The sequence below is a fragment of the Telmatherina bonti genome (assembly GCF_933228915.1).
Source record: "Telmatherina bonti genome assembly, chromosome: 3".
Classification (NCBI taxonomy): Eukaryota; Metazoa; Chordata; class Actinopteri; order Atheriniformes; family Telmatherinidae; genus Telmatherina; species Telmatherina bonti.
This window is the reverse complement of record NC_136621.1, coordinates 36,355,318-36,381,044: the sequence shown is the minus strand read 5'-3', so window position 1 is coordinate 36,381,044 and position 25,727 is coordinate 36,355,318. Positions and strand designations below refer to the sequence as shown.

The 25,727-nt window shown below is 43.6% G+C and overlaps 1 protein-coding gene across 1 annotated transcript in view; it reads right to left on the bottom strand.

The window, feature by feature from the left end:
* Window positions 1-25,727, bottom strand: part of mast1a (microtubule associated serine/threonine kinase 1a) — a gene marked incomplete at both ends in the record, with an annotated part of 116,637 nt that overhangs the window by 45,968 nt on the left and 44,942 nt on the right. The window contains one exon of the mRNA XM_079264581.1: window positions 414-506. Within this exon, the coding sequence (XP_079120707.1) occupies window positions 414-506 (93 nt within the window). The remainder of the gene's footprint in view (window positions 1-413; window positions 507-25,727) is intronic.

The following is a 25,727-nucleotide window of genomic DNA, read 5'->3' as shown; positions in this document are numbered from 1 at the left end:
AGATGCTAACACAAAGGAGGGAGGGGAGCTCTGTTGCGTGCAACAGTAGCTTTGGGAAACGTACCAGATACAGAGTTCATCTTAGATGTTCCTTGTGCAGCACGTCATTGCAACATGCAGATTTTATGATAAGAAATAGCAGTTTTTCTCTATTCTTTTAAAGGTATCATACTAAAGAAAAAAAAAATTATTGGGCAAATGACCATATTTTTGAGCTTTATTTGACATGCATAATGCATGCTGGTCCATAAAATCATAGAACCAGTTCTCCACATTAATCATAAAAGATCAGTCCACATCCCAGATACTTCACTGAGATCTGTCTTCAGCATAAAATGAGAAAAACAATGATTAGTACTGACTTATTAAAAAAAAAAAAAAAAAAAAAAGCAAAAAGCAGATATCTAAAATACTGACCTATGTGTCCAGGCAGTGGAGAGTGCGGCCTTGGCAAGGTGGGCGACGTACTGGTCAGGATGAGGCTTTTTCGGTTACTGGTTCTGCAACTAGACCATGAGAAAAAAGAGAAGCATTTTTGCATTTATTTCTCATCATACAGACTGATAACCAACAGATAAAGGCATTGATGAGGCTAAAACCTCCAGTTTAATAAATATAATCTGTGCTTGGCCTTGTGCTAATTTATAATCTTGCATTAAGTATAATATAGTGTATAATATGAGTGGATGCATGTTACAGGGAATAAAAACAATCACCAAACTGCAAGGACAACCGCGACGCTCACTAACAGAGCTCTTCTTAATATGCTGAATATTTTAGTTTGTGGGGTCTAAACTAAAAGACCAACATCCAGCCTGCATCAGAGAAAACCCTCACAAAGCTGCAACCAGACCAGATCCAGATGAAATCTTTAGGTCTGCATGGATTTAACAACATCTTTAACTCCAACAATTAAACGGTCAGCACCCGTGACTTTAAGAAAAAAGGATACTTGTTTAAATGATGGTTGAACTGTTACTCTATGGGATCGGCTCTTAGACTAACACATCAGCAGATGCAGCCATAGCAACAGGACAGTTTAGGTTTAGGCAGCTCACTAGGTAGGGGTGTGTCCTTTGTATTTTCCTCCGCTCCTGCTTCACTGCTTTCTTACTCACCTCACTATCTTCAGTGTACTTACACCAGTAACCAACATCAGTAGCATAAACTACAGTGAGGAGAGATAACATCTGGTGCATTATGGCGTTGCCATAACAACCTGAGGCCAGATGCAAAGAAGCTGCACGTAAATTCATGTTTCAAACTTCTATCATCCTGAAACGATGCATACAACCTCTAGCCTGATTTCATCGGGCATTTTCCAGCCATTAATGCATGCAGACACCCCCCTGCTGAGTCATGAATGTTTAGTAACATAGTTTACATCTGACAGGTGAAAATGCCTTTAGAGATGAAAGTTTTGTCATGCTGGCTTGATGTGTTTTCTTTAGCACACTGCGATGCAAGCCCGTTTCCCCTATGTTGCGACATCCCTTGACAGCTTAGAGGGAATTTAGCACCCTCGACTCTGCTTCTGTATTTTTACACAAAAGCATGACAAAGTCACATTAGTCGTGTTTTAGAAAGGGTCCTCTATGGTTTTTACCTACTGAATTATCCATGGATGCAGATTATTAGTAGAGTCAATGATAAGAGGACAAAAAAAAACACTCTATGCTGTTAAATGAATTAACTATTTATATTATCAAGTCAGGGTTTATCTCCTATTAAAACATGCATGGTCGGAGGAGTTTATGAGGTACTTTCTTTATAAATACCAGTTTGTGAGTCCTGGTTAACTTAATGGGTGACCACTGACAGCATTCTGACATACTGGTGTGTTTGTAAGCTGCAGCTGAAGTCAGGAAGGACCTGCAGGGGCTGGAAAATACCAGAAAGAGGGACTGGGACTAATTAAAAATATGAAACAGGAGGTTTTGAGTCCCAGCACCTGCAAATTTATGATGTATTGATTGCCATTTTCCTTTTTTTTATCTGAATGTTTTATTTGGTTTGTTTTTATTGGTGAAAAAGCATCTTGGCAGTTTGTTTTCTGTACTTGTTTTAAGTGCTACTCTGAGTCTGGACATGATACAGAACTTTATTGACATCTTCACATCCACTGTGGAGCAAAAACCAACTTTTAATTTCCTCAAGGTCCAACTGCTGCATGGAAAATAATGGCAGGTGTGATGCAGGGCAGACTGCGGGAGGAGAAAAGGGCTGGAAAGACAGGTATAACCCATAATAAAGAACTGAAATGACTGAACCATAAAGACTTCACATTCTGCTGCTGCAGTCATCAACGGATGTGTCACTGAAACACTTTCACAAGGGAGCACACGCAGAAGTGTTATTGTCTTACATAACAGCTCATAAAGTGGGAAGTGGATTGTTCAGGTGTTGTTTTCATGTGTCGGCTGGGTTTGCTTACTGGGTTTGTGTGTGTGTGTGTTTTTTGGGAGTGCCTTTCAGACCAGATTTTGTGGAGCAGAACTACATCTTATATATATAAAAAAAAAAAGGAAACACGACAAAGTTTGCATCTTATTGCATCAGCCAGTATTGCTGCTCTAAATCTGCACAGGAACTGCAGTAAATCATAGCACACACACACACAGAAATACGGACACACAGCCACACGCCGCATCGTTTAATGCATCTCAAACAAAATGCAAACTCTGAATCAATCATCAATGTCTCCATCTTGGATACTCCTACGTCCTGTCTCTTTTTGATGTGACTCCTCAGCGTTCCTCTCGAGCACTCGGAGACATCAAACCTCTAGAAGGATTTTACTGGTGGCTGTGCGCCTCTGTGAGCACCAGCTGAGGGGGAGCTTGTACTCAACCTTGCAGAACAGAAGAGGAACATATTGAAATATTTAAGGGGAATGCATTAGGCTTTGGACAGAAGGCTGAAAGTAGCTTAACACCCCCCTTCACTTCAGCTCTTTAAATGAGAACAAAGGGCTAAAGTAGGGGGGCAGGGTGACAGAGGAGAGACAACATCAACATACATTTAGTTTTTGTGTCATCCTCTCACAACTTGAGAATCTATGTTTTCGAATGCGGCTCTTTCTTAATCATAAAGCTTGAACACACTGAGCTCCCTACTACTCGGGCTTCGTTCCAAAGTATTTTTTAGCTTTTGATTCATGATTAATCACATACTACAAATCCTCCAGGCTAGCAGAGATTCAACAAATGGCAGTGATTCATTTTCAGGCAGAATGTGAAACCTCAAATTACAGAGAAACATCTTTATACTCTCCTTGTTTCTCTGACTTTTCTCTTTTATTAATCTGAACCACGGCAACAGATGACTTTACCGTCTTCTGGTAAGTCATCACTCATCTGATTCTCCATCATTTTTCTTCCACCATGTCCTCTATTCCCGCTTTCTCCCAAATTAACTCTCTGGATGATGAATAATTGAATGTGAGAAGTCAAGAACATTGTTCTGCTGTAAAGAGTTGACTAGATTATTAAAGACAAAGAAAGGAGGCTCCTACGGGCAAAGCAATCTTATCTTCCCATTAGGCCAGAAGTCCCCTTGCTTTACAACATTGTCATCTTAAATAAATGCTGTAAAAAGGGCATTTTGCCCAAAGCGTTTGTACTGTAACAAAGGCTAAACTAGGAACCCAGCTGCCCAGCTGCCGGTCATATCAGAAAAGGTCACATTTCAGTTCATTCCCTTCATCTTTTTAGAACATAGAGATTTATTCTTCTGCTTTGCTCAACGTGAAACCATACTTTACAGTTCTTTTACATACATTTATGTTCCCCTGTCTGCATCTTCGTTGGTCTTTCAACAGCAACACGCAAGTCTTCATCTGTTGTTTACTGGTGGTTTGAGAGTAAACCTAAAGGAGCACCTACCGCCACCAATCCAAATGGAAGTTAGAACAGATTAAAGCAGTGGTTGGAAACCCTGGTCCTCAGGTTTTTACTGTTTCCCTGCTCCAACAGTTTGATGTCAAACTCTGCACAGTGACTCATTCATGAATCAGGTGTGTTGGAGCAGAGAAACATCTAAACCAGGGTGATTCAACTTGGTCCCATGAGGGCTACAGCTCTGCAGATTTTTAAAGTATCCCTGCAACAACACACCTGAGTCAAATTAATGAGTTGCTTTATTGGCTGTTGGATCTATTTAAATTCGGTCAGGTGTGTTGAAGCAGTGATACATTGAAAATCTGTAGGGCTACAGCCTTTGGATGACTAAACTGAATAGCCCTGATTTAGGACTTGCAAGATGAAGACCAGCCCTAAGATGGACTGGCGAGCTGTCCAGGGTGTACCCTGCCTTCGCCCAAAAGACAGCTGGGATAGGCTCCAGCTTCCCCGCGACCCTGAATTGGATTAAGCGGTTTGGAAAATGAATGAATGAATGAATGAAAGATGAAGACCAAGGTTTTCCAGCAACGTTTCTCAGAAATCTCATCAGTTATCCAGATATGGGGAAAAGAAACTGGTAAATAACTGGGATTTTCACTGGGATTTAAGCACATGCCTTGATATTTTGATGATATGTAGAATCTCATCTGAGTGTACAAGTCAAAGCTTTGAGACAGATGGGCGACAACAGCACTAGACCACTTCGGGTGCCACTTTTGTCAGCTAAGAACAGAAAACTGAGGCAGCAATTCACACAGACTCATCGAAACTGGGCAACAGAAGACGGAAAAAAGTTGCCTGGTCTGGTGAATCTCTATTTCAACACCACATTCAGATGGTCGGATCCATCCATCCATTATCCGAACCACTTAATCCGATCAAGGGTTGCTATTCCAGCAGTCCTTGGGGGAGAGGCAGGGTACACCCTGGACAGGTTGCCAGTCCATCACAGGGCCAACAGAAAGAGACAACCATTCATGCTTAAACTCACTCTTATGGGCACTTTAGAGTAACCAATCAACCTAACATGCATGTCTTTGGACGGTGGGAGGAAGCCATAGAACCCGAAGAGAACCCACGCATAAACAAGGAGAACATGCAAACTCCAAAGGTAGGATCAATACTTTAAAACCTTAAAAATGACTAACCATTAAATGCAGCACTGGGCTAATGGGAATTTTTCATTCTACTGTATATAGCTCTGTTATTTAAAAGAAAAAAAGACTATCTTCACAACTGTAATAATCTCCATACCAGTCCTAAGTACTACTAGCGGTATCTTTCAGTGGTAATACCAGCAATAAAAATATTGTTAAACCTTCGTACAGATGCAACACAATGTATGTCAAGTATTTGGGTCACAGAAGCTGACAGGAGTCACAGGATTTAGCAGAAACAGTTATACCTTGCAAAACAAATCAAATATTTGCATTTTTTTTATAGCCTTTGTAGTCTTTGGCCTCGCTCATTTGCATTATATCCCTGTAATTATCTGCACACACTGAAATAATATATCAGAACGTATTGATTATCACTCTCAGAGCTAACCTGTTTGCTTGCACCTCAAGCACAATGGCATGCTTGCCACCTCCTCTAAATGCCATTATATTTACTGTATGCAAATGTATTGTTATTGTGTTTACTCAGGAAAAGCACATCTGTCACTCAAAACGGTGAAAGTGACTACTTCTATTTATCTGAACAAGATGAAAGATTTTTGTATTACATAGTCTGGCCCCCGTCTTGGCCTGCAGGGACGATAAATAGAACTGGACCATTATTGACAAAATTGCCTCAATTGTGACTTTTCTGCTCTCGATCAGAATGATTGCTGGAAATAAAAAGGTCTACAGTGAGAGAAGAAATAGCAAAGACGTTTTCCAGACAAGAAATGTTCCAATTATGGCATTTATTTAAAACAGTACCCTGTGGCTCTGTCATTGGCTCCCTTCTGCTAGACTTCAAAGTAAAAAGAGATTTGTGCACACTGTAGAAAGTCTGTCCACGATATGTGGGAACTATTCTCTTCAACAATTCAGGGCCAGATTTGACCGAGCACAATCTAATTGCAGACGCAGAAGTCATCATTACTAGTCTTCATCACTCCATCTTTGTAGAGGGCTGCTCTTCATGACCCCGCTGGCCAGCCAGAAACATTACACACCCCTGTACTTCTGCTATTAGTGACTTCAGGGCCAATGCAGGTGTGAGCTGGCAGAAAGCAAACAATGCCCAAATTTAAAGAACCTAAAAAGAGTTTTCCTCCATTTATCTTCCAAACATGCTTTAGCCTTTTAACGGGTGTGTGTTATCTTGTGGCTACACACAAGACAGGATTCCAGTCTAACACAGTGACAGTCAAACACAAACAACTGGGCTCCCACTGACATTCAATTCAGAATTACTGACTGTCCTTTAATGAGTGTTTTTGGATTACAGGAGGAAACTGGAGAATGCAGAGGAATCCCACACGACCTTCACACAGAAAAGCTGCAGCTCAGAGGCGGCGGTACAAACCCTCAACCAGGAAATGACTGAAGACGAAATCTAAACTCATGAACTGATAGGTGAAGACGATAATTACCAGAATAAAGACTTTAAACATGCCACTGGTTACAACAACACTGCAAAAACTGAACTCTATGTAAGATTAAAAATCTTACATTGATACACATATGCTTATTTATTTATTTTTTTATTTATTTTTTAAAGGCAAGATAATTCTTAGTGTAACAGCACAGGAGATGGGACCCAAAGGACACAGAAGACCTCAGGACTGGTTACAGATTTTATTGAAAATAACGGGGGACAAGGAAGCAGGAGGCTACGACAAGGACGGCTTGAAGTCCTCCTTGAGTACCCCAACTGTGTCCTTCTGGTGATGACAGGAGGGTTAGTGAAAGACGGCACACAGGGAGAATCCAACTCCAGGAAAAAATGCCCAAGAAGGAAGAAAGGGAGTTCCTCTCACCCGAGGTTATTGGGGGTTTGTCCAGAATCCAAAATCCAAGTCCAATGTCCAGTCCAAGGTCCATACACAGAGTAGTAATGCGAGGGGAAGAGGCAAGGGAAAAACTCTGGGCAGGCAGGTTCTCGGGAGAACGGGGAACAGGGCAGGAATACCGGGTAATCTTGAGTTCACAGAAGGCTGGAAGCGAACAGAGAGACTCTGACGATCTGGCAATCAACAATCCTGGGCCTGCTGCTTAAATAGAAGGAGGCACAGGCGGTAATCATCAGCTCATCAGCACAGGAGGGTGCCTTCAGGGACGACTGGGAAAAACCATGACACTTAGTTTTTATGCCAGAGAATTCCTCCTGTTTTAAGAGTATTTTTTACTTGTTTTGGAAATTTGGGAAGCCAAATTTTCTTGTTTTGTTGGTAGATAGGGGCGGCTGTAGCTCAGGAGAAAGAGCAGATATCTTTCAACTGGAAAGTTGGGAGGTCAATTCCAGGCTTCCCCTGACAAAATGCTGAAGTGTCCTGGGGCAAGACACCGAACCCCAAGCTGCCCCCCAATGTGCCTATCGGGGGATGAGTGTGTTGTATGAGTGAATGGATGAATGTGACAAGTAGTGTAAAGTGCTTTGAGTGGTCTGCATGACTAGAAAAGCACTATATAAGTACAAGTCTATTTACCATTTACCAGATAATTTATTCTATTTTAAGCAACATTTACCTAAATTTTATATATTTTTTTCTTGATTTTTAAGGCTGAGTTTTTGCAGTGAACAGAAACGACACAGGAAGGTTAATTTCTTTCATACCATAAGGGCATTTTCAGCAGTGTCCTGAACTTAAAGAACAAAGGCGTTTCTTCAAGAAGCTATGAAACTGTTTCAGCCCTGGGTCTTTTTGCATTTCCACTGGGGTACTGGGGACGACGATGAGACGAATTAAGTGTGCTGAAGTGTTTCGCTCCTCCCTGACAGTCCTCTGTCGGTGCTACTGTTGGCACTGCTGCTATAATAAAAGCTGACAACATTATGAAATAAGTTTCAGCTGCATTAGCTGCAAATTAGTATTTTACGGGTTTTTATTGTTTTTATTCATGTGTAAGAGCGTAACCACTGTGTATACAGGAGGAATGAATGTTTTAATGCTCTAATTTCACTGCTTTCTTGCTACTAATGCAAATTATCTCCATTTATTCTCTCACTTGTGCAATCACTGCATCCCGGTGACTGACACAGGCTGGGATGTACAAATATGAACACCGTGTTTACAAACTGTACAACTAATACATCTTCAAATGCATAGATAACTGAGAATAACTGAGAAAACTAAGCTAGATCCAGAAATTTCAGTGCTGTGTCACTCCAGTGGTCATTTTAGAGGTGAAATTTCACCCCTGGGATCCATTTTAGCTCTGGTTCCTGCAGATAAAATGCAACTACAGTTATTAGAAAGTGATGTGCACGCTCTGTCTTCTGTCAACCTAAAGCCCATGACCCAGTAGGACAAGTCAGTGTTTGTATTAAAGCACTAATTCTGTATCTTGACATGAAATTCCTTCCAGATCATTACAAACTGGTTCTTTTTATAGTAGCTGTAGGTGGCGGTGTGAGAGTTTAGGCCAACATGTAGCAGATTCACTTGACTGGAACAGCAAAGAAGATAAGGAAAAAGCTGGTGGAGAGAATGTGTGTGTGTGTGTAAATGTGTGACTTTAAATCACTCTGTCGCTGTTATGGCTGCACAGCCTGGGCTCATCTTCCCTCAATCTGGTTAAGAAAGCGTGTAGGAAAGAGAAGTTAGTATGCAGTTCGCTGTCCTCTTTCAGTCAGAAATCTAAACCTGCCTCTGTTTTGTGGCAGAAACACATCGTCTATTCAAAGCAGCTAAACTAACATGCACAGCACGTGTGTGTGTTTGTGTGTGAGGGAGTTAAAAATAAAGGCGTATTACACCTAACTGGGTTGATTAAGAACGAGACCCCTCCACCCAGGACCAACTGACCGAGCAGAAGAAAGATGAAGAGCAACGAGAGATGAGAGCACGATGAGGAATGTTCAGTGTTGCCATGGCAACGCATTTGGAGTCACACTCCTTCAAAGCAAACAGTGACATATCCAACTGTTTTCACCGCAGCATGCTGCGAGAAACAGATTTTTGCCTAACAAATAGAACGATGGAGGTGAGCAGACGGCGTGAGATTGTACTGAGCTCCGACTGACCGTCAGCGAAGAGCCAAAAAGTATGACGTCACCCTGCAGACAGAAACGGTTTTTGTGTTTTTCTGTGAATGCCAGTCTCATAATCCATCATAATCCATTGTGTAATCCATCATGCAGGCTCAATCTGTGTGTGACAGAGGAGTAGTGGTGAGGCGGGTGGTGCTGTCATTCAGATGGAGAATGATTCACTGGGGTCAGCGGTGCATGGCGCATTGTGTGTGCGTGTGTGTGTGTGTGTGTGTGTGTGTGTGTGGGTGCCTACTGGTGTGGATATGTGTCTGTGTGGTGTAGTGTCAGTCGTGTCTGACTGAGCCTGTCAAGAGGTGTAAAGCAAGTAAATGTTCTCCTGTTTATGTTTGCAGGATTCAGAGTTCCTGCATCCACGTTGTCTCAAGAAACATTTCCTGAATTTAAAGCTGCGATGGGACGCGGAGGAAGAGGAGTGGACAGCCGCAACCAGGAGGGAGTTTTTCTAAGCATGCAACTCTTCCAATTGTTCAATATCAACTTAGAATTAACAGCCAAAATGTTCAGTCTGGATATGTTGAGATGTATTTATGCTCAACGCAGAAGACAGCAACGCAAGTGGATGGACTCCGTCTCCAAGTGGAATTTGGTCCGTTTTCAAGGGGCTTAGCCATTCACCTCTTTACAAAGAAAATGGAGGAATACCACCGGAAACTGCAGGGGCAGTTTTGACTTTTATAGCTGAAATGCAGCCAGCAAAAAGAACAAACCAGAGAAGAAGAGGAAGAAGAAGAACACGATGCAGAAAATAAATAAAAAGCACCTGCAGAAGTTGAGGACAGCAAAATACTTGATGTTTTTGTTTTTTTTTCCACTTCTGGTGTTTTCAGAAGGTTTTAAACAGCTTTTAGCAGCGAACCAGTGCGAAACCAGTGTCAAAACACAAAAGTGAATTCTGAACTTAGCACTGCCCACTAGTGGATGAACTGACTATGGCAAGAACCATGGAAGTATGATGGCGACGACAACGCTTGAAACGCCCCCATGATTGCCGATCTATCAGCACTTCAGGGAATCATTCCTCTCTACATGCTTTCTGTTTTGCACATGTCCTGATGTCACACACACCCTCATGCCAATGCAGCAACAGATGCAGATACCTCTTTGTGTAAAGCCAAATCTGAAAATAAATATGAAACAAAACACATTTCACCTCCAAAGGTTCATAAACTGGTCTTCTCAGTTACCCGGTGGTTGTTAACTATCACCAGAAGAAGAAGAGAGGCCACGCACAAAGTTACAGCTTTCGGAAATATGGTGCATCAGAAATTCAAGATTCTTCTTCATCAAACAGTAAAATGTCACACAAGGAAGAACTTTCTTTTTTATTATGGTGGTGATCCGATCGCCATTTGGATCCAGGATTGTTTTAATTCCTTGGCAGAGGTTTTTGCTTTTCTAGTTTAGCTTTGTTTTCTGTATTCCACTAAATAGATACTTTATTGATCTTGAGGGAAATTGTGTAGAACTATGTCGCTCACAATCACATCAGTTAAGCCAGAATCAATAGAAAAAGTAAGTTAAAAAGTAGCAATAAATAAAAATTAAGTAATATATCTTGTGATGGACTGGCGAGCTGTACAGGATGTGACCTGTCTCTTGCCTGTTAATTACTGAGATAGATGGCAGCTTTCCTGTGAGCCTGAACTGGATTAAGCAGCTCAGAAAATGTATGGAGGGATGGTAAATACATCACCAAAATCAGGTGCAAAAGAGTTACAAGCCTGCAAAAACAAATTTAGTCCTGCTCCTCTCTGAGGTCGCTGCAATATGCAGCCTGATGGCACAAAGGTCAAACATGTTCTTTAAGTCCCTCAGTGGAGCCCTCCCAGAGAAAAGAGTCCGGAGCTCCTCTGGCAGAAGAAGATCAGAAACGTCCTGATCTTTCACACTCCAACCACAGAGCCCACTTTCTGCAAAAGCCAGTTCAACCTCTGAAGATCCCTGAAATGCCTCCTCCCCCGAACACAATGGCGCAGAAAAGGAAAATGGACTGCTACAACATGCACAGTAACTTAAAGCCCTTTTCCTTTTCCTTGTCTCAACTTAACTCACCTCGGCTCGGTTTGTAGGGTTTTCCACTTGGCTTCTGTACCCGTTAACCGGTACTTTTTTTGTAACTCCTCAGCCCAGGTTCTAAGCGAGTTAAGTCGGGTTGTGTGTGACGTTGCCAGACTGCATGCCGCTAGTGGTCAGGGGCGCGTCCAATCAGGCCAATCAGAGGTCAGGGTCAGAGAGTGACATCACTGGAAGAGCGACTCCAACTCGCAAGCTGTTTACATTACAACAAGCAATGGTGCAACAAAAGTCTGTTCCGCGGTCCAACACTGAGGTGGAGACATTTCTTTACTTGGTTGATAAGGAAACGATACAGAGGGAACTAGATGGAGCTCCAAGGAATGAAAAACTAGATCAAGAGCTTTCAGATTCAATTGCTACACACAGGTACCAAAGGAGTTTCCAGCAGCATCGAGAACAGCTGAAAAAGCTCAAAAGTGACTATCGGCAGGTCAATGACCACAATGGTTGGAGTGGATCAAACAGACGAGACTGGAAGTGGTTCCAACAGATGGATGCTATTTATGGTCAGTGACCGGTGAGCAATGGGAAGACAGTTGGTGTTGATTCGACCACTTCCGTGTTGGAGAGTGTACTGGTGGATGGTGGGTAGATTTCCATTGTTTACATTGGTTATTATTTGGTGTAGAGGAGATAATACATAAATTGAAGTAATAATAACAATAATAACAGCTAGTTACTGATGGATGATGGCTTCATACTCTTCTGCATTTTGTATGACCATTAATGTTGACTAATATTAGTTAATATCAGTTAGCGCTAACCGCTTGCAGCCGCTGCTCGCTCTCTTTTTTTTTTGTTGTTGCTGATAACTAGCCACAGACCAAGTAGCAGATATATTGCCTCTAGGTCCTTCATCTTGTGTTTGTCGTGTTGTTTATTGGTTTTTTTTGTTTTTTTTGTCGCACACAGCACTGACGACAAAGTGATTTCACATGAACCCTGCCCATTTTAGAGCTGGTACTCAATAGTAATGGAAACCAAACTAGACCAAGCTGAGACGAGTTGAGGCGAGTTAAGCTGATACTAATGGAAAAGAGGCATTAGATCGGACCCTGTATGAGGCCCGCCTTCTTAGAAAGTGCATCCTGCTCTGCAACTTCCTGTACGCGGCGTCCATGTTTGCTGACCTACTCAGTTTATCTTTTAGCTGCAACCTCAGGTGCCTACAGGTGGGAACAACCTCTACCTCTGATCCATCGATGTTGACTGGCTGCAGTGGGGGAGGTGCCGGGTGGAAATCAAGCACCACCTCCTTTGTTTTTCGAGGTGTAAGAAAATATTCATTTCTGAGATTTGCAAACCATTGCTCTCTGTTTTTTTTTTTCCATTGACACCACGTTCCAACTTTATACAATTTCAAACAAAATGTGTAACAGTGCAGAAGTGAATTATATGAATGAAATGCATAGAAATTCATGTGCTTTAATTATTATCTCTGATAGCTGCTGTATTGACAGTGTCTATGTAATGTTTACAAGGCTGAAATGACATCAAGCACATTGAGCAAATAAAACAAAAGGGGCGTGTGACCAAGAGTTAAATGCACAGAAGCAGCAAAGGTAACTATCACAAACTCTGAAGACAGATTCATTTTGTAAGCCGATGGACACCCCCCCCCCCCCCCCCCCCCACACACACACACACACACACAGATACAACATTTAAACCCCAAACAGGTGAAGCGATTAATATGAATCTTCTCATCACAATGCAACTTGGATCCCAGTAGTCAGGTTATTGTTGCTTAACATGTGAAACCCACTTCTACAGCAACCTAAGACGGCCGTGGCCTCCCCCTTCTAGACAAATGCATCAAGCCAGAACACATAAACTGCTCAGGAATGGCTTAAGGATAACAAAGAACCCATTTTCCAAGTTATTAAATCCACATATCCTAGTCTGGCTGGATATCTACAGAGTGCACCGAACCAGCAACCCACTACATATAGGACCCAAACCCAAAGAGTTAGTTTTAATGAAAACATCATAATTTAGTCCTCAGACTCAAGTGGACTTCAGTCTAAATCAAGTTGACTAAATTACATAATATAAACTGCAAGCTTGATAAGGTTTTTTTTTTTACAGATGTGACAAAACCCCTGTATGAACCAGACAGGGAGGTTCAGCTTCCAACTGTTGTCATCTGATGTAACGGTGACATGAATAAATATAGATAATAATTAAGTGAGCCATTTTTAAAGAGACGTGTGATATTTTCTGTTGTTTACTGGCCAAAATGGTTGTCTGTATTTATATGTGTGATATCCTTGGTGTATTATGACCTCCACTAATAATCTGGAACATTGTGAGTGAAAATTGCTTCTACATACAACGGGTAAGCCAGTGGAGAACGCCACGACAGCCTGCCACCTTGAAACTACAACCACAGGGAAAAACAGCACCAACGTTGTGGTGATTCCTGTTCCCTGGTGGGCGTGGTCAGCTGGGAACTGGAGGCACAGCTGATCCACATTTCAGCAATCAATGAACCACCTATTTAAGACCAGCTCTGCCTGCTATCCAGCGCCAGATTGTTGATTGCCCTGCGGTAAAACAGCTCTCGGCCTCAGCTTACGTTGCTTGTGCTTGACCTTGATTTGTAACCTGTCCTGTCTTCCTCCTGCCAGAGAAAGCCAGCCTGCCTGCTCGTTCGCTTGCTCCCCTGCCTGCCTGCCTCCTGATGCTCGCCAGTCTGCCAGTCTCTGAAAGTTCCGCTGGAAGAATTCACAGGAATCTGTGGGAAATCAATAAACCTCTCTCTGTACTCAGAAAGTGTCCGCTCTTTGGATCCTACTAGTCCCTCACCCACAACAGAACAATCTGGCCACTGAATGGATCCGACGGACGCGAACCCGGAAGCCACCGCTGACAGCCTTCAGCACACCATTTCAGGTCAGAATGCACGTCTCGCTCGACATGAGCAGATGATGCTAACTCTGGATCAGAACTATCATGCGATCCTCTCTCAGCTAACCCAGCTTACAACACACGTTGCCGGCTTGGGCCGTCCTGCACCGACTCAGCTGCCTGCTCCCGATCCGCCCGCTTCCCAACCTGACTCAGCACACCCCGTAAGAGACGCATATTCCAGATCCCAAGCCGTATACTGGCGATTTAGGCAAATGTAGAGGATTCTTGCTTCAATGTTCACTGGTATTCGATCAGAAACCATTCACCTACGCCACGGATCGCTCAAAGATTTCTTTTGTGATCGGACTCCTTGAAGGGAGAGCTCTGGATTGGGCTGAAGCAGCCTACGAACAGGGTTTCAGGCAGCAGTCATTTTCATCTTTTGTCCAAGAGATGAGAGGTTTTTGACCATCCTGTAAGAGGCAGAGAGTCTGCTACACGTCTCCTCAGCCTCCGTCAAGGAAGTACGAGTGTGGCTAACTTTGCTATTGATTTCAGGACAGCCGCCGCAGATTCTGGGTGGAATGATGACGCTCTCCGTGACGTTTTTGCTAACGGTCTGAGCAGCCGGTTGAAGGATGAGCTAGCAACCCGTGACACGCCTGAGTCCCTGGAGGGACTAATTTCCCTCGCCATCCGGGTGGACAACCGACTGCGGAAGAGGGACCGGGAACGGAGATCCCAATCTAGTGACAAGCAGGAGTATTCCCCTGGAGCAATACCATCCTTCCCTCACACAGCCACTCCCACAGAGGAGCCTATGCAGCTGGGAAGAGCGCACGTTTCCCCGGAGGAGCGGCAGAGGAGAAGGACCTCGGGTGACTGTTACTACTGTGGACTACCTGGACATCGTATTTCTTTCTGTCCCAACCGATCAAAAGACCAGGGTCGTCAGCAGCAGTGGGGGTACTGACAACCACATCCTCTGAGGTACTTCCCCACACTAAAACTCTCATCCCAGCAGTCCTGTTCAGCGATAATGTCCCCCATTCTGTTGATGCCTTGGTTGACTCTGGTGCAGAGGCCAATTTTTTGGATAGATCCTTAGCTAGCTCGCTACATATTGGCTTGAAGACCCTCTCATCCCCCATATCTGCGCATGCCCTGGATGGCAGTCTTCTTTACACCATCACACTGCAATCCCTTCCTATAAAGATGATTGTTTTGGGTAATCATCAAGAACTTATCTCTTTTTACCTTGTTGACTCACCTAAATCCCCTCTGGTTTTAGGCCACCCTTGGCTGGCTCAGCACAACCCCCACCTGGACTGGCAGAGTGGGAGGATTATTAACTGGAGTTCCTTCTGTCATGCCACCTGCCTTCATTCAGCTGTTCCTGCTACCCTTGTTTCCAGCTGCCAACCTGTTCCCCTTGACCTGTCCACCGTTCCACCAGTCTATCATGACTTAAGGGAGGTCTTTAGCAAGGACAATGCCTCAGCTCTTCCCCCACATAGACCTTATGACTGTTCCATTGATCTGCTCCCGGGGGCGCCATTACCCACCAGCCGTCTATATAACATCTCCCAACCAGAGACTGAGGCTATGGAGAAATATATCTCAGATTCTCTCGCTGCAGGACTAATCAGGCCCTCTTCGTCACCCGTAGGGGCTGGATTTTTCTTCGTCTCGAAGAAGGATGGTTCACTCAGGCCTTGTATAGATTATCGTGGCTTAAACGCTATCACTGTGAAGAATAAGTACCCTTTACCTCTGCTTGACTCTGTATTCAACTCCCTTCATGGCGCCACAATCTTCACTAAATTGGACCTCCGCAACGCATATCATTTGGTGAGAATAAAGGAAGGTGATGAATGGAAGACTGCTTTCAGAACCCCTCTCGGCCACTTCGAATATCTGGTCATGCCTTTTGGGTTGTGTAACGCTCCTGCAGTATTTCAGACCATGGTTAACGACGTGCTGAGAGACCTTATTAACCGTTTTGTGTTTGTTTATTTGGATGACATCCTCATTTTCTCCCAGACTCACTCGGAACATGAGCAACATGTCAAACAGGTACTTCAGAGACTGTTGGAAAACCGCTTATTTGTAAAGGCAGAAAAGTGTGACTTTCATAGAGATACCATCTCATTTCTGGGCTATATCTTTGAGCGTGGACAGGTCAGAGCTTACCCGGATAAGATCAAGGCTGTTGTGGAGTGGCCGACTCCTACCTCTGTAAAACAACTGCAGCGCTTTCTGGGTTTTGCAAACTTTTATCGATGCTTTATCCGCAACTTCAGCCGTACAGCTCTCCCCCTAACACGTCTCACTTCCCCATCAGTTCCCTTTTTCTGGTCAGACGCAGCAGCCCAAGCTTTCAACAAGCTTAAGGAACTGTTCACCTCAGCTCCAGTTCTTCTCCATCCGGACCTGAACCGCCAATTTGTAGTGGAGGTGGATGCCTCGGACACCGGGGTAGGAGCCGTGTTGTCCCAGAGATCTCCTGAGACCCAGAAATTACACCCCTGTGCCTACTTTTCCCGACGTCTTACCCCTGCGGAACGCAATTATCATGTTGGGGACCGAGAACTCCTTGCCATCAAACTGGCTCTAGAGCACTGGCGGCACTGGCTGGAAGGATCCAGAGTTCCATTCCTCATTTGGACAGATCACAGAAACCTGGAGTATTTGCAGTCGGCTAAACAATTGAATCCTCGCCAAGCCCGTTGGTCTTTATTTTTCAACCGGTTCCATTTCACACTGTCGTACAGACCAGGCTCCAAGAACCAGAAACCCGACTCACTGTCCCGTCAGTTTGCCCCTGAAGCCACCACCTCCGTGGTGGAAACCATCCTGCCAGCCTCCTGCATCGTGGCTGCGGTCTCATGGGAGGTCGAAAACCAAGTCATAGCAGATCAGCAACATCAGCCTGACCCGGGTACTGGTCCCCCGGATCGACTGTTTGTCCCCGACACCGCCCGATCCCTGGTCCTCCAGTGGGGTCACTCCTCCCGTTTGGCTTGTCGTCCTGGTTCCTCACGCACTCTCTCCCTTATCAGACGCAGGTTTTGGTGGCCTACCATGGAGAGGGATGCGCAACAGTTCGTGGCTGCCTGCACCACTTGTGCTAGGAGTAAGGCATTGCATCGACCCCCGGCTGGACTTCTACGTCCTCTGCCTGTCCCTAGCAGACCCTGGTCGCACATTGCAGTGGATTTTGTTACCGGCCTACCTGTTTCCAAAGGTAAAGACACCATCCTGACTATTGTGGATCGTTTTTCCAAGGCTGTGCATTTCGTCGCTCTCCCCAAACTTCCCTCGGCCAAGGAGACTGCCGACCTGTTGGTGCACCATGTCTTCCGACTCCATGGATTGCCCACTGACATAGTATCTGACCGAGGACCCCAGTTCACTTCACAGGTGTGGAAAGCCTTTTGTCTATCCATCGGTGCCACGGTCAGTTTGTCCTCCGGTTTCCACCCCCAGACTAACGGTCAAGCCGAGAGAGCAAACCAGGACCTGGAGACCGTCCTTCGTTGTGTGGCTGAATCCAACCCGTCATCATGGAGCGACCATCTGGACTGGGTTGAGTACTCACACAACTCCCTCACATCCTCAGCTTCTGGTTTATCTCCTTTTGAATGCTCTCTTGGGTACCAGCCACCCCTGTTCCCTGTCCAAGAGGTTGAAGTAGCTGTTCCATCGGTTCAGCACCACATCCGCCGTTGTCGTCGGGCCTGGAGGACGGCTTGGACTGCTCTGCTTCGGGCTGGGGAACGGAGTCGACGCCAGGCCGATCGCCATCGCACAACTGGGCCCAGATACGCTCCTGGTCAGAAGGTCTGGTTGTCTTCGAAGAACATTCCCTTGCGAACTGACGCCAAGAAGTTGGCTCCCCGCTACCTGGGACCTTTTGAAGTCCAGCGGGTCATCAATCCCACGGTGGTTCGCCTGCAGCTCCCCCGATCTATGCGGATTCATCCCTCCTTCCATGTCTCCCAGTTGAAGCCTGTGTCTTCCAGTCCTCTGGTCCCTCCTTCCAGGCCCCCTCCTCCCGCCCGGCTTGTGGCTGGTCGCCCGGCGTACACCGTCCGACGTCTTCTGGATGTGCGCCGTCGCGGCCGGGGCTTCCAGTTTCTGGTTGACTGGGAGGGTTATGGCCCTGAGGAGCGGGCCTGGGTCCCCCGCTCTTTCATCCTTGATCCTTCCCTGGTCAGGGATTTCCGTCGGGCCCATCCCGAGAAGTTCCGGTCGCCGGGTGGCTCCCGTTGAGGGGGCGGGGTACTGTGGTGATTCCTGTTCCAGCCTGCCTGCTCATTCGCTTGCTCCCCTGCCTGCCTGCCTCCTGATGCTCGCCAGTCTGCCAGTCTCTGAAAGTTCCGCTGGAAGAATTCACAGGAATCTGTGGGAAATCAATAAACCTCTCTGTACTCAAAGTGTCCGCTCTTTGGATCCTACTAGCCCCTCACCCACAACAAACGTGGAAGAAGAGGTTTTCTCAGCCCACAGGGGATTAAAACGCTGGTGGAGAAACTGAGCGAAAGGCTTACTTACTTACCCCAGCAAGTTGGAGAATCTGGTCAATTGTCATTTATACAAATGCAGGAGCCGCTTTCCCCATCACCAAGAAAAAGATAACGAACACTTAAAAAGCAGCGTGACCGAAAAAAAAGAGTCGACAATGCTACCTTTCCTCAGGTGGATAGAGCTAAAAAAGGAGATAAGATTATAAAGCGATGATTAAGTTGCAGCTTTCTTCTCGACAAGTCAGTCAACTGTACTGCCTAAAGTAGCTTGAAGCTACCACTGGTTTTTGTTAGTGCTATTCGTTACCATGGCAACATAACAGAAACTCCTGCATTATACACCAGCATCTTTGCTACAGAAGTGGGTGTTTATTTATTATCAGTAGCTTTCAAAGTTACAGTAAAGGCCTCTCTTATAAAGCCTTCCCACCAGCTTTTACCGCGAAAGCCGGCATTTAAACCTCTTCACCTGAGTGAACAATACAGGAAGCATGGGATGATTCGTAAGTGTCGTCGACAAGCGTTGTTGCAATAGCTGTTCGAAAATGTGAGGCGCATTATTCATTTTATTACGATACATGATTTTTAACATTAGATGGGAATAATTCTGACACAATGTCACTTTAAGTTTGCAGCTTTGCTAAGGTTTATATTACAACATGGACAAAACATTAGCTTCAGGATGCTATCCCTACATGTCAACTGTGAAGAATGCTTGCCTCTGAGCAGCTGGACTCAGTGACACCCACTAACAAGACTTCAATTCAAAAGTCTTTATTTTTTGGAGGGGTAAGTATTAGACCAGGGGTTCACCAAACTTGTGGAGCAGCCTCGCCTCCACCAGCAGCTCTCGCCAATGAGTCAAATGGCTCCATTTATACCTTCTGCTGCTGATTTAACTAAACCACCTTTCACCCAACAGAGGTGCTTCTCAGACAACAAACCTACATTCGAATACATTTTAAAAACAACACCCTAAATGAATTTTATAAATGTATTAAAAAAAATACCTACCCACAGATAGTATAAATTTACATAACTAAACCGAAAATCATTTCCCCAACCTAAAACCCAAGTGCCCTTGGCCTAAGCCCCACCCATCTGCTTCATGGCCTCTCCTGGAATATTTAAAAAGTGCTCAGGCCCTTAGGGAAACATTTGCCTGACAACCCAAGAAGAGGACACCAGCCAGGTGAGCTAAAGGCTATTACCGTCTACCACATCTGCACATTTACACAGATCTGCTATTAATCATAAATTATTTTCCTCCACAGCTATCTGCAAGACAAATGACATCAGTAAATATTAATAAACAAACATTTGCATGATTCCATGAATATTTACTGTTAAAAAAAAAATGAGAATAAATTGCAAATGTGCCTAAACGACAAAACCCAAATGTGCCACCATTATTTACTTTAAATTTTTCTTTTTCTTTTAAATACTTAATACACTTTAGGTAACGGGAAACTGCTTCGTTACATCAACATGGCCGGGATGCAAATGTGAGAAATGTGTTTTGTTCACTAGAGACCGTTGCTCCATAGTTTAAAGCATCTTTTTTGGTTGTGCTTCATATAAAATGTGAAGTGTAAACATTTGTAGACTCTCAGGTGTTATTTTGTCACATTAGTCTCAGTCTAATTGAATTTCTTACGAGCTTTTCTGATTGGATCTCTCCCTGCTTAAACTTTTCGTCTCGCTTTTGTTTCCATTTGTTTTTTTCCATCAGTTGCATTTTGACTTGGTAACTTATGTTTAGAAAAGTTTTCATTGCATTCTGCTCTGTTGTGCCTGAAACACCATGAAACACCTGTTTCATCTCACATCTTTAACACATTTTATTCCTCAAGTTTTAACAATTCTGACCTTTTTCTTTACTTCCCCTTCTGACTGCCACAGTTTTGCTTCCTCGTGTTTACTGCAGACATGTGTCTTAGTCTCCCCAGTGTTCCCACAGCATCCCATCAGCCATAACCCTACCAGCATTATTTTCTATATGCCTCTAAATTTTTCTCTCAAAGCAGCTTTTAGGTTTAGACTTAAGAGAACATGCAACATAATGACTCAGCCAGGTTAAAATGGACTGAACTGTCAAACTGACACAGATGTGACTCCTGCTTGTGTCCTTATCTCTTCCTAATGACGCACAGCGCGCCGGTCAGCGTGCAGCAGGAGGGTCTGATGGCTAATCTGTGGTAATGATTCACGCTGAAGCTCTGACGAGCAATTATCTGCCTTGCAGGCGTTCGTCTGGCATCATGCCATCAGTTTCTCACACATTTACATTGACGAATTTACACACTCTCAGTGAAGAAATGAAAATGGCAACAGTCTCTTAACACTGCCCTAAACTTCTCATATCATCAGCATTCATTTCCCCTAAAAAACTACATAAAACAAAAACACACAATCATCATGTCTGCATTGCATAATTGAATATGAAGCAAATTTAAAATGAACAATCACAGTTGGAGGTTCAACAATCAAGTAAATATTATGTTTATATTCCCTCTGCTTGTGTATATGTGGTGTGTTTGTGTGTGTGCTGCTTGACCATGACTGATTATGCACATGCTCCTGTTTGACAGGTGTGAGTGAGCGTCAGTGCATGGTTAATATGTTTACCCAGGAGGTTATTACCTCTGTGTGTGCATGTGTGTGTGCCGTCTATCAGTCAGCGGTGTCATCTTCTGCTGTGAGTGCTGATTCACAGGCCAAACAGGACACCTTGAGTTATATCAGAACCTCTTAAAGGCGACTGTGTTTATAACCATTTATAACCGTGTCAAATGTGACCAAAGAAGATGGGATGATGTGGGGGGAGCTGCTCCTTTAAGAGAAAAAAAAGCATCTCTGATCAACAGCCTGGTTGCTGTTAAATTACACAACATCCAGTGCTCTTGCTGCCACCGTCCAAAAACATCCACTGGGATGAGGATAGATCCCAAAGTTGGGAGAGTGTCCAAATCAAGCCATGTGGGCAGATTGATGAAGCATGAGGCGTTTAGATGGAGACTGAGTGTATGAGTGAGTGATGCTGACAGGCTGCAGATGAAAGAAAACAGCGACAGATGAAGAGAAAAGAACAGGAGACGAGATATATGAAGATAAAGTCGAGACAGAGTGGAAAACATACAGCGAGGCTGCTGGGATGTTGTTGCTCTGCTTAGTCACACAGCATCCTGTTGCCATGCCAAGGAGTACAGAGGACATAAATAGTAGATTTTGGTGTTTTTCCCCACAAAGGTGAGGCTGAGTGAAGCGAGCACTGATGACAAAACAAAACCCATTTCTTCACTGTTGTAAAAACAAAACACTGCTAAATACAGTTGAAGACAAAACAATAAGAGGAAATTGCACAAAAAGGATGTCTGACTCATACTGTTTATTTTGTATGTTTAAAAAATTATTTAAAAAAACAAAAAACATCTAAGTGGCAGAAGATTCTGAATTCAGGCCTTTGTGCTGACTCAGTGTCTGATTTGTTGGAACTACAAGTCAGCAGGTGATGAGCCGTTTTCTGACTGAATAAAAAAAAAGCGGCCTGACAAGCTGATGGCGAGGTAACGAGTTTACTGAGTGACTGACACACTTGGAGACATTCAGAGTGTTTATGTGTCGGACTGGCAAACAGTAAATTAACTGTAAAGTGTGTCATGGCCTGGAGCTGCTATAAATCCACTCATACATGAGGCCACTTAGCCCAACACAGCTCGCATCTGAGCTGCTTCAGGAGACTTTGGGTCTGTTCCAGACAGCAGGTATGTTAGACGTTGGGTTTTCTGTTCCAGAAAGAGAGGTAAGTCTTACTTTGTTACTATGGTAACTGACTGGGGAAATAAACCAACTTGCTGGTAGAAGAAATCCTGAGCTTCTACCTGCCAACTTCCACCTGGAGCATGCTACAGGGCTCTAGAGTGCAACCATCTTTGTCACATATGGGACCGAAAATTGTTGAGTCAGCAGGTGATTAGCCGTTTTCTGACCGAATAAAAACACTTGCTAAATATGCTAAAGTATAGGAACTATTTTATGTTGGCTTCAATGTACTTTTTCATGCCGAACAACAACTGTCAAGCTACAGCACGTTTCTCTCATTCACCTTTCAAAAAACAGCTGATATGATATATATGAAACTAATGCACACTAGCTGTCATTAGAATTATCACGGAACATGGTATTATTATTGATATTAAATTAAATAAAATTAGCTTCTTTCATTGTATTTTATTTTACTCTGTCCTATTTCAGTACCAGGTCGGAAGTCAGGTCCTGCCTCAAGTGGAGGACTTTAAATATCTCGGGGTCTTGTTCACGAGTGAGGGAAGGATGGAGCGCGAGATCGATAGTGGTGAAGAAGGAGCTGAGCCAGAAGGCGAAGCTCTCGATTTACCAGTCGATCTACGTTCCTACCCTCACCTATGGTCATGAGCTGTGGGTCGTGACCGAAAGAAGGAGATCTCGTATACAGGCGGCTGAAATAAGTTTCCTCCGCAGGGTGGCCGGGCTCTCCCTTAGAGATGGAATAAGGAGCTCGGTCATCCAGGAGGGGCTCAGAGTAGAGCCGCTGCTCCTCTGCATTGAGAGGAACCAGTTGAGGTGGCTCGGGCATCTGGTTAGGATGCCTCCTGGACCTCCCTGGTGAGGTGTTCCAGGCACGTCCCTCTGGGAGGAGACCCCGGGGAAGACCCAGGACACGCTGGAGGGATTATATCTCTCAGCTGGCCTGGGAACGCCTTGAGATCTCCCCGCAGAGTTGGCAAATGTGGCTGCTGCCCCCGCGACCTGACCCTGGATAAGCAGCTAAGATAAGATGGATGTATATTTCAGTAAATATTTATATGTACTTTAAAACTTCTTTTATTTGTTATTGCTTTTATGTTAATTTGATCTTTATTTTAACTTTTCAAAAATATTTTAACTCCAGTGGGGCTTTGCCTGCTTATTTGTGACTGCAGCTGTCTCCCTGTCTGGTTTCTGTTCAGGAAATGTTTAAGCTCAGGCAGGGGATATACAAATTACTAATTTTTTAAATTTATAAAGCAAGAACTAATATCAAGTACAGATATGTGCCAGATAATTTAAAAAAAAAAAAAAAAAGTACAGACATGTGCCTTGTTTGGGTGCAAAATTATGGGATGGCCTTCGTAGTGACATAAAGATATGTTCTGATACATCTTTGTTCATTTTTAAGATGACTAATATAAAAAGTTATCATGAAATTTGATTGAATCTGATGTTTTATTTTCTTTTGTGATGTGTCAGTAGTAATATTTTATTGTTAATTATTTCAATTATGGCATAGGATAAGCCAAACTAAGCCTTGGGGCTTCAGCCTATTCCTTTTTCAGGTGCTGACTGATTAATTTTTTTGTAAAACTAAGATTTTACTTTTGGATTTTAAACTGTAATACAAGTACTCATATCAAAAGTATTCCTGGCTGGAAATGTCAGGCAATATTGTTTCTTGACACGGTGTCAAGCCAGATGTTTATTATGTTTCATTTTATTAGTATTTTTATAATTGCATTGACTTTAGACACAGAAATGTTCAATCATGTCATAGAAAAATCAACATTACTTAAAATATGTTTTTATTCTTCATCCGGAAGTGAAATTGAATCTACATAAAACTCAGATTTTATTCTGTCCACCAGTGTTTAACCCATATGTTACAGCTTTCCTAAAGTTAAATATGTCAATTGACTCAACTTCCACATTGACTCAGACAGCAGTGTTCTCCCATGATGTTTCTTTCTGCCTCACAGCAAAAACAGCAGAGGTCTTTTTTCCAGAATACCTCTTCCAATTCCTTCTATGCTGCTATTCGAATCTCTTCCACCAATTGGGTGAAATAGTTAACACATTTCTTGTTAGCAGTTGCCATGGTGAATCCAGGAATTGGAGCTCCACTGATTATGGGTTTTTATTGCGGTTCATGCACATGCGTAATTCTGAGAAAAGATACTTGTCTGTCTGTAATGTACGCTGAGAGTTAGTTTAGATGGTCCTGAGAAGATTTAGTGATTGTTCATCTTCTTGCTGTTTGCTATGTAAGTGGAACCAGAGATTTAAGTTTATGCAGAAACGAATCCATTGCCTTGATTTGCATACAGAATGGAGGCTCAAGGTGGAAAAAGAATTAGCCTGACTCTTTTAATGGTTTGAAGCAATAAAAAAGTCCTCTGCTAGCATTTTCAAGCTGACTTATGTAAAAAAAGAAATGAATGTCAGTATTTGTGGAAAATGAACACTTTTCATCTGGTCAGCAACTTTTCCACCAGAATGTCCCACACAGCTGGCTGACAGTTACAGGTTTGCACAACTAAACAAGACATTCAGTTTTGTTGCTAGTCAGCTCTTCATGGATTGTTGGAAGCCTTCCTTTCTCATTTCTGGAGTGGGTTCTAAAAGTTGTTCATTAACTGAACCCATAACCAGGATTTGCATGATTTTCTTCACTGTACAGTGAAGTGTTTCTTCTACATTCACTCAGCCGTGGTGGGAAGCCACCCGCTATCCCTCCATGCCTTCACAATGCAGAGAATAATACAGTTTTACATGGATAACGTCCAAATTTCTTGACTGAACCTGAACTGCTGCCTCCATATGCGAAGCAGCGGTAGACTACTGTGCTGTCAGACGTCTGCTCTGTGTGCGGCAACGGGAGAGAGAAATCGGATTTAATTAAACTTCATTTGTTAAAGAGCAACTTTAATGTTCTTTTTAACAGCATTCTCTGAGGTCTTACAGCAGGGGTGTCAAACTCCAGTCCTGCAGGTTTTTGTTGTTTACCTCTACCAACACAGCTGATTCAAATCAAATTAATTCAGCAGCTTCTTGTCACCTTATTTATGAATTTTGGTCAGGTGTGTTGGAGCATGGAGGCAACAAAGACCTGCCGGACTGGTTGCCGAACTCCAGTTGCAAGGACTGGAGTTTGACATCCCTGTCTTACGGCAACTTAGGCTAATCTCTTACATTTCAAAATATCGAGCATTGTTACAAAGTATGAAATCAAGGGGGGAAAAAAACAGTGCTTTCCAAATAACACACTGGTTTGGAGTCATGTGACTCATGACGTAGTAGGAGGCCGACTTCATCAGCTGTTGTTTACACAACGGCTGTCAATGGTTGCAGTTAAGGAGATTTTGCA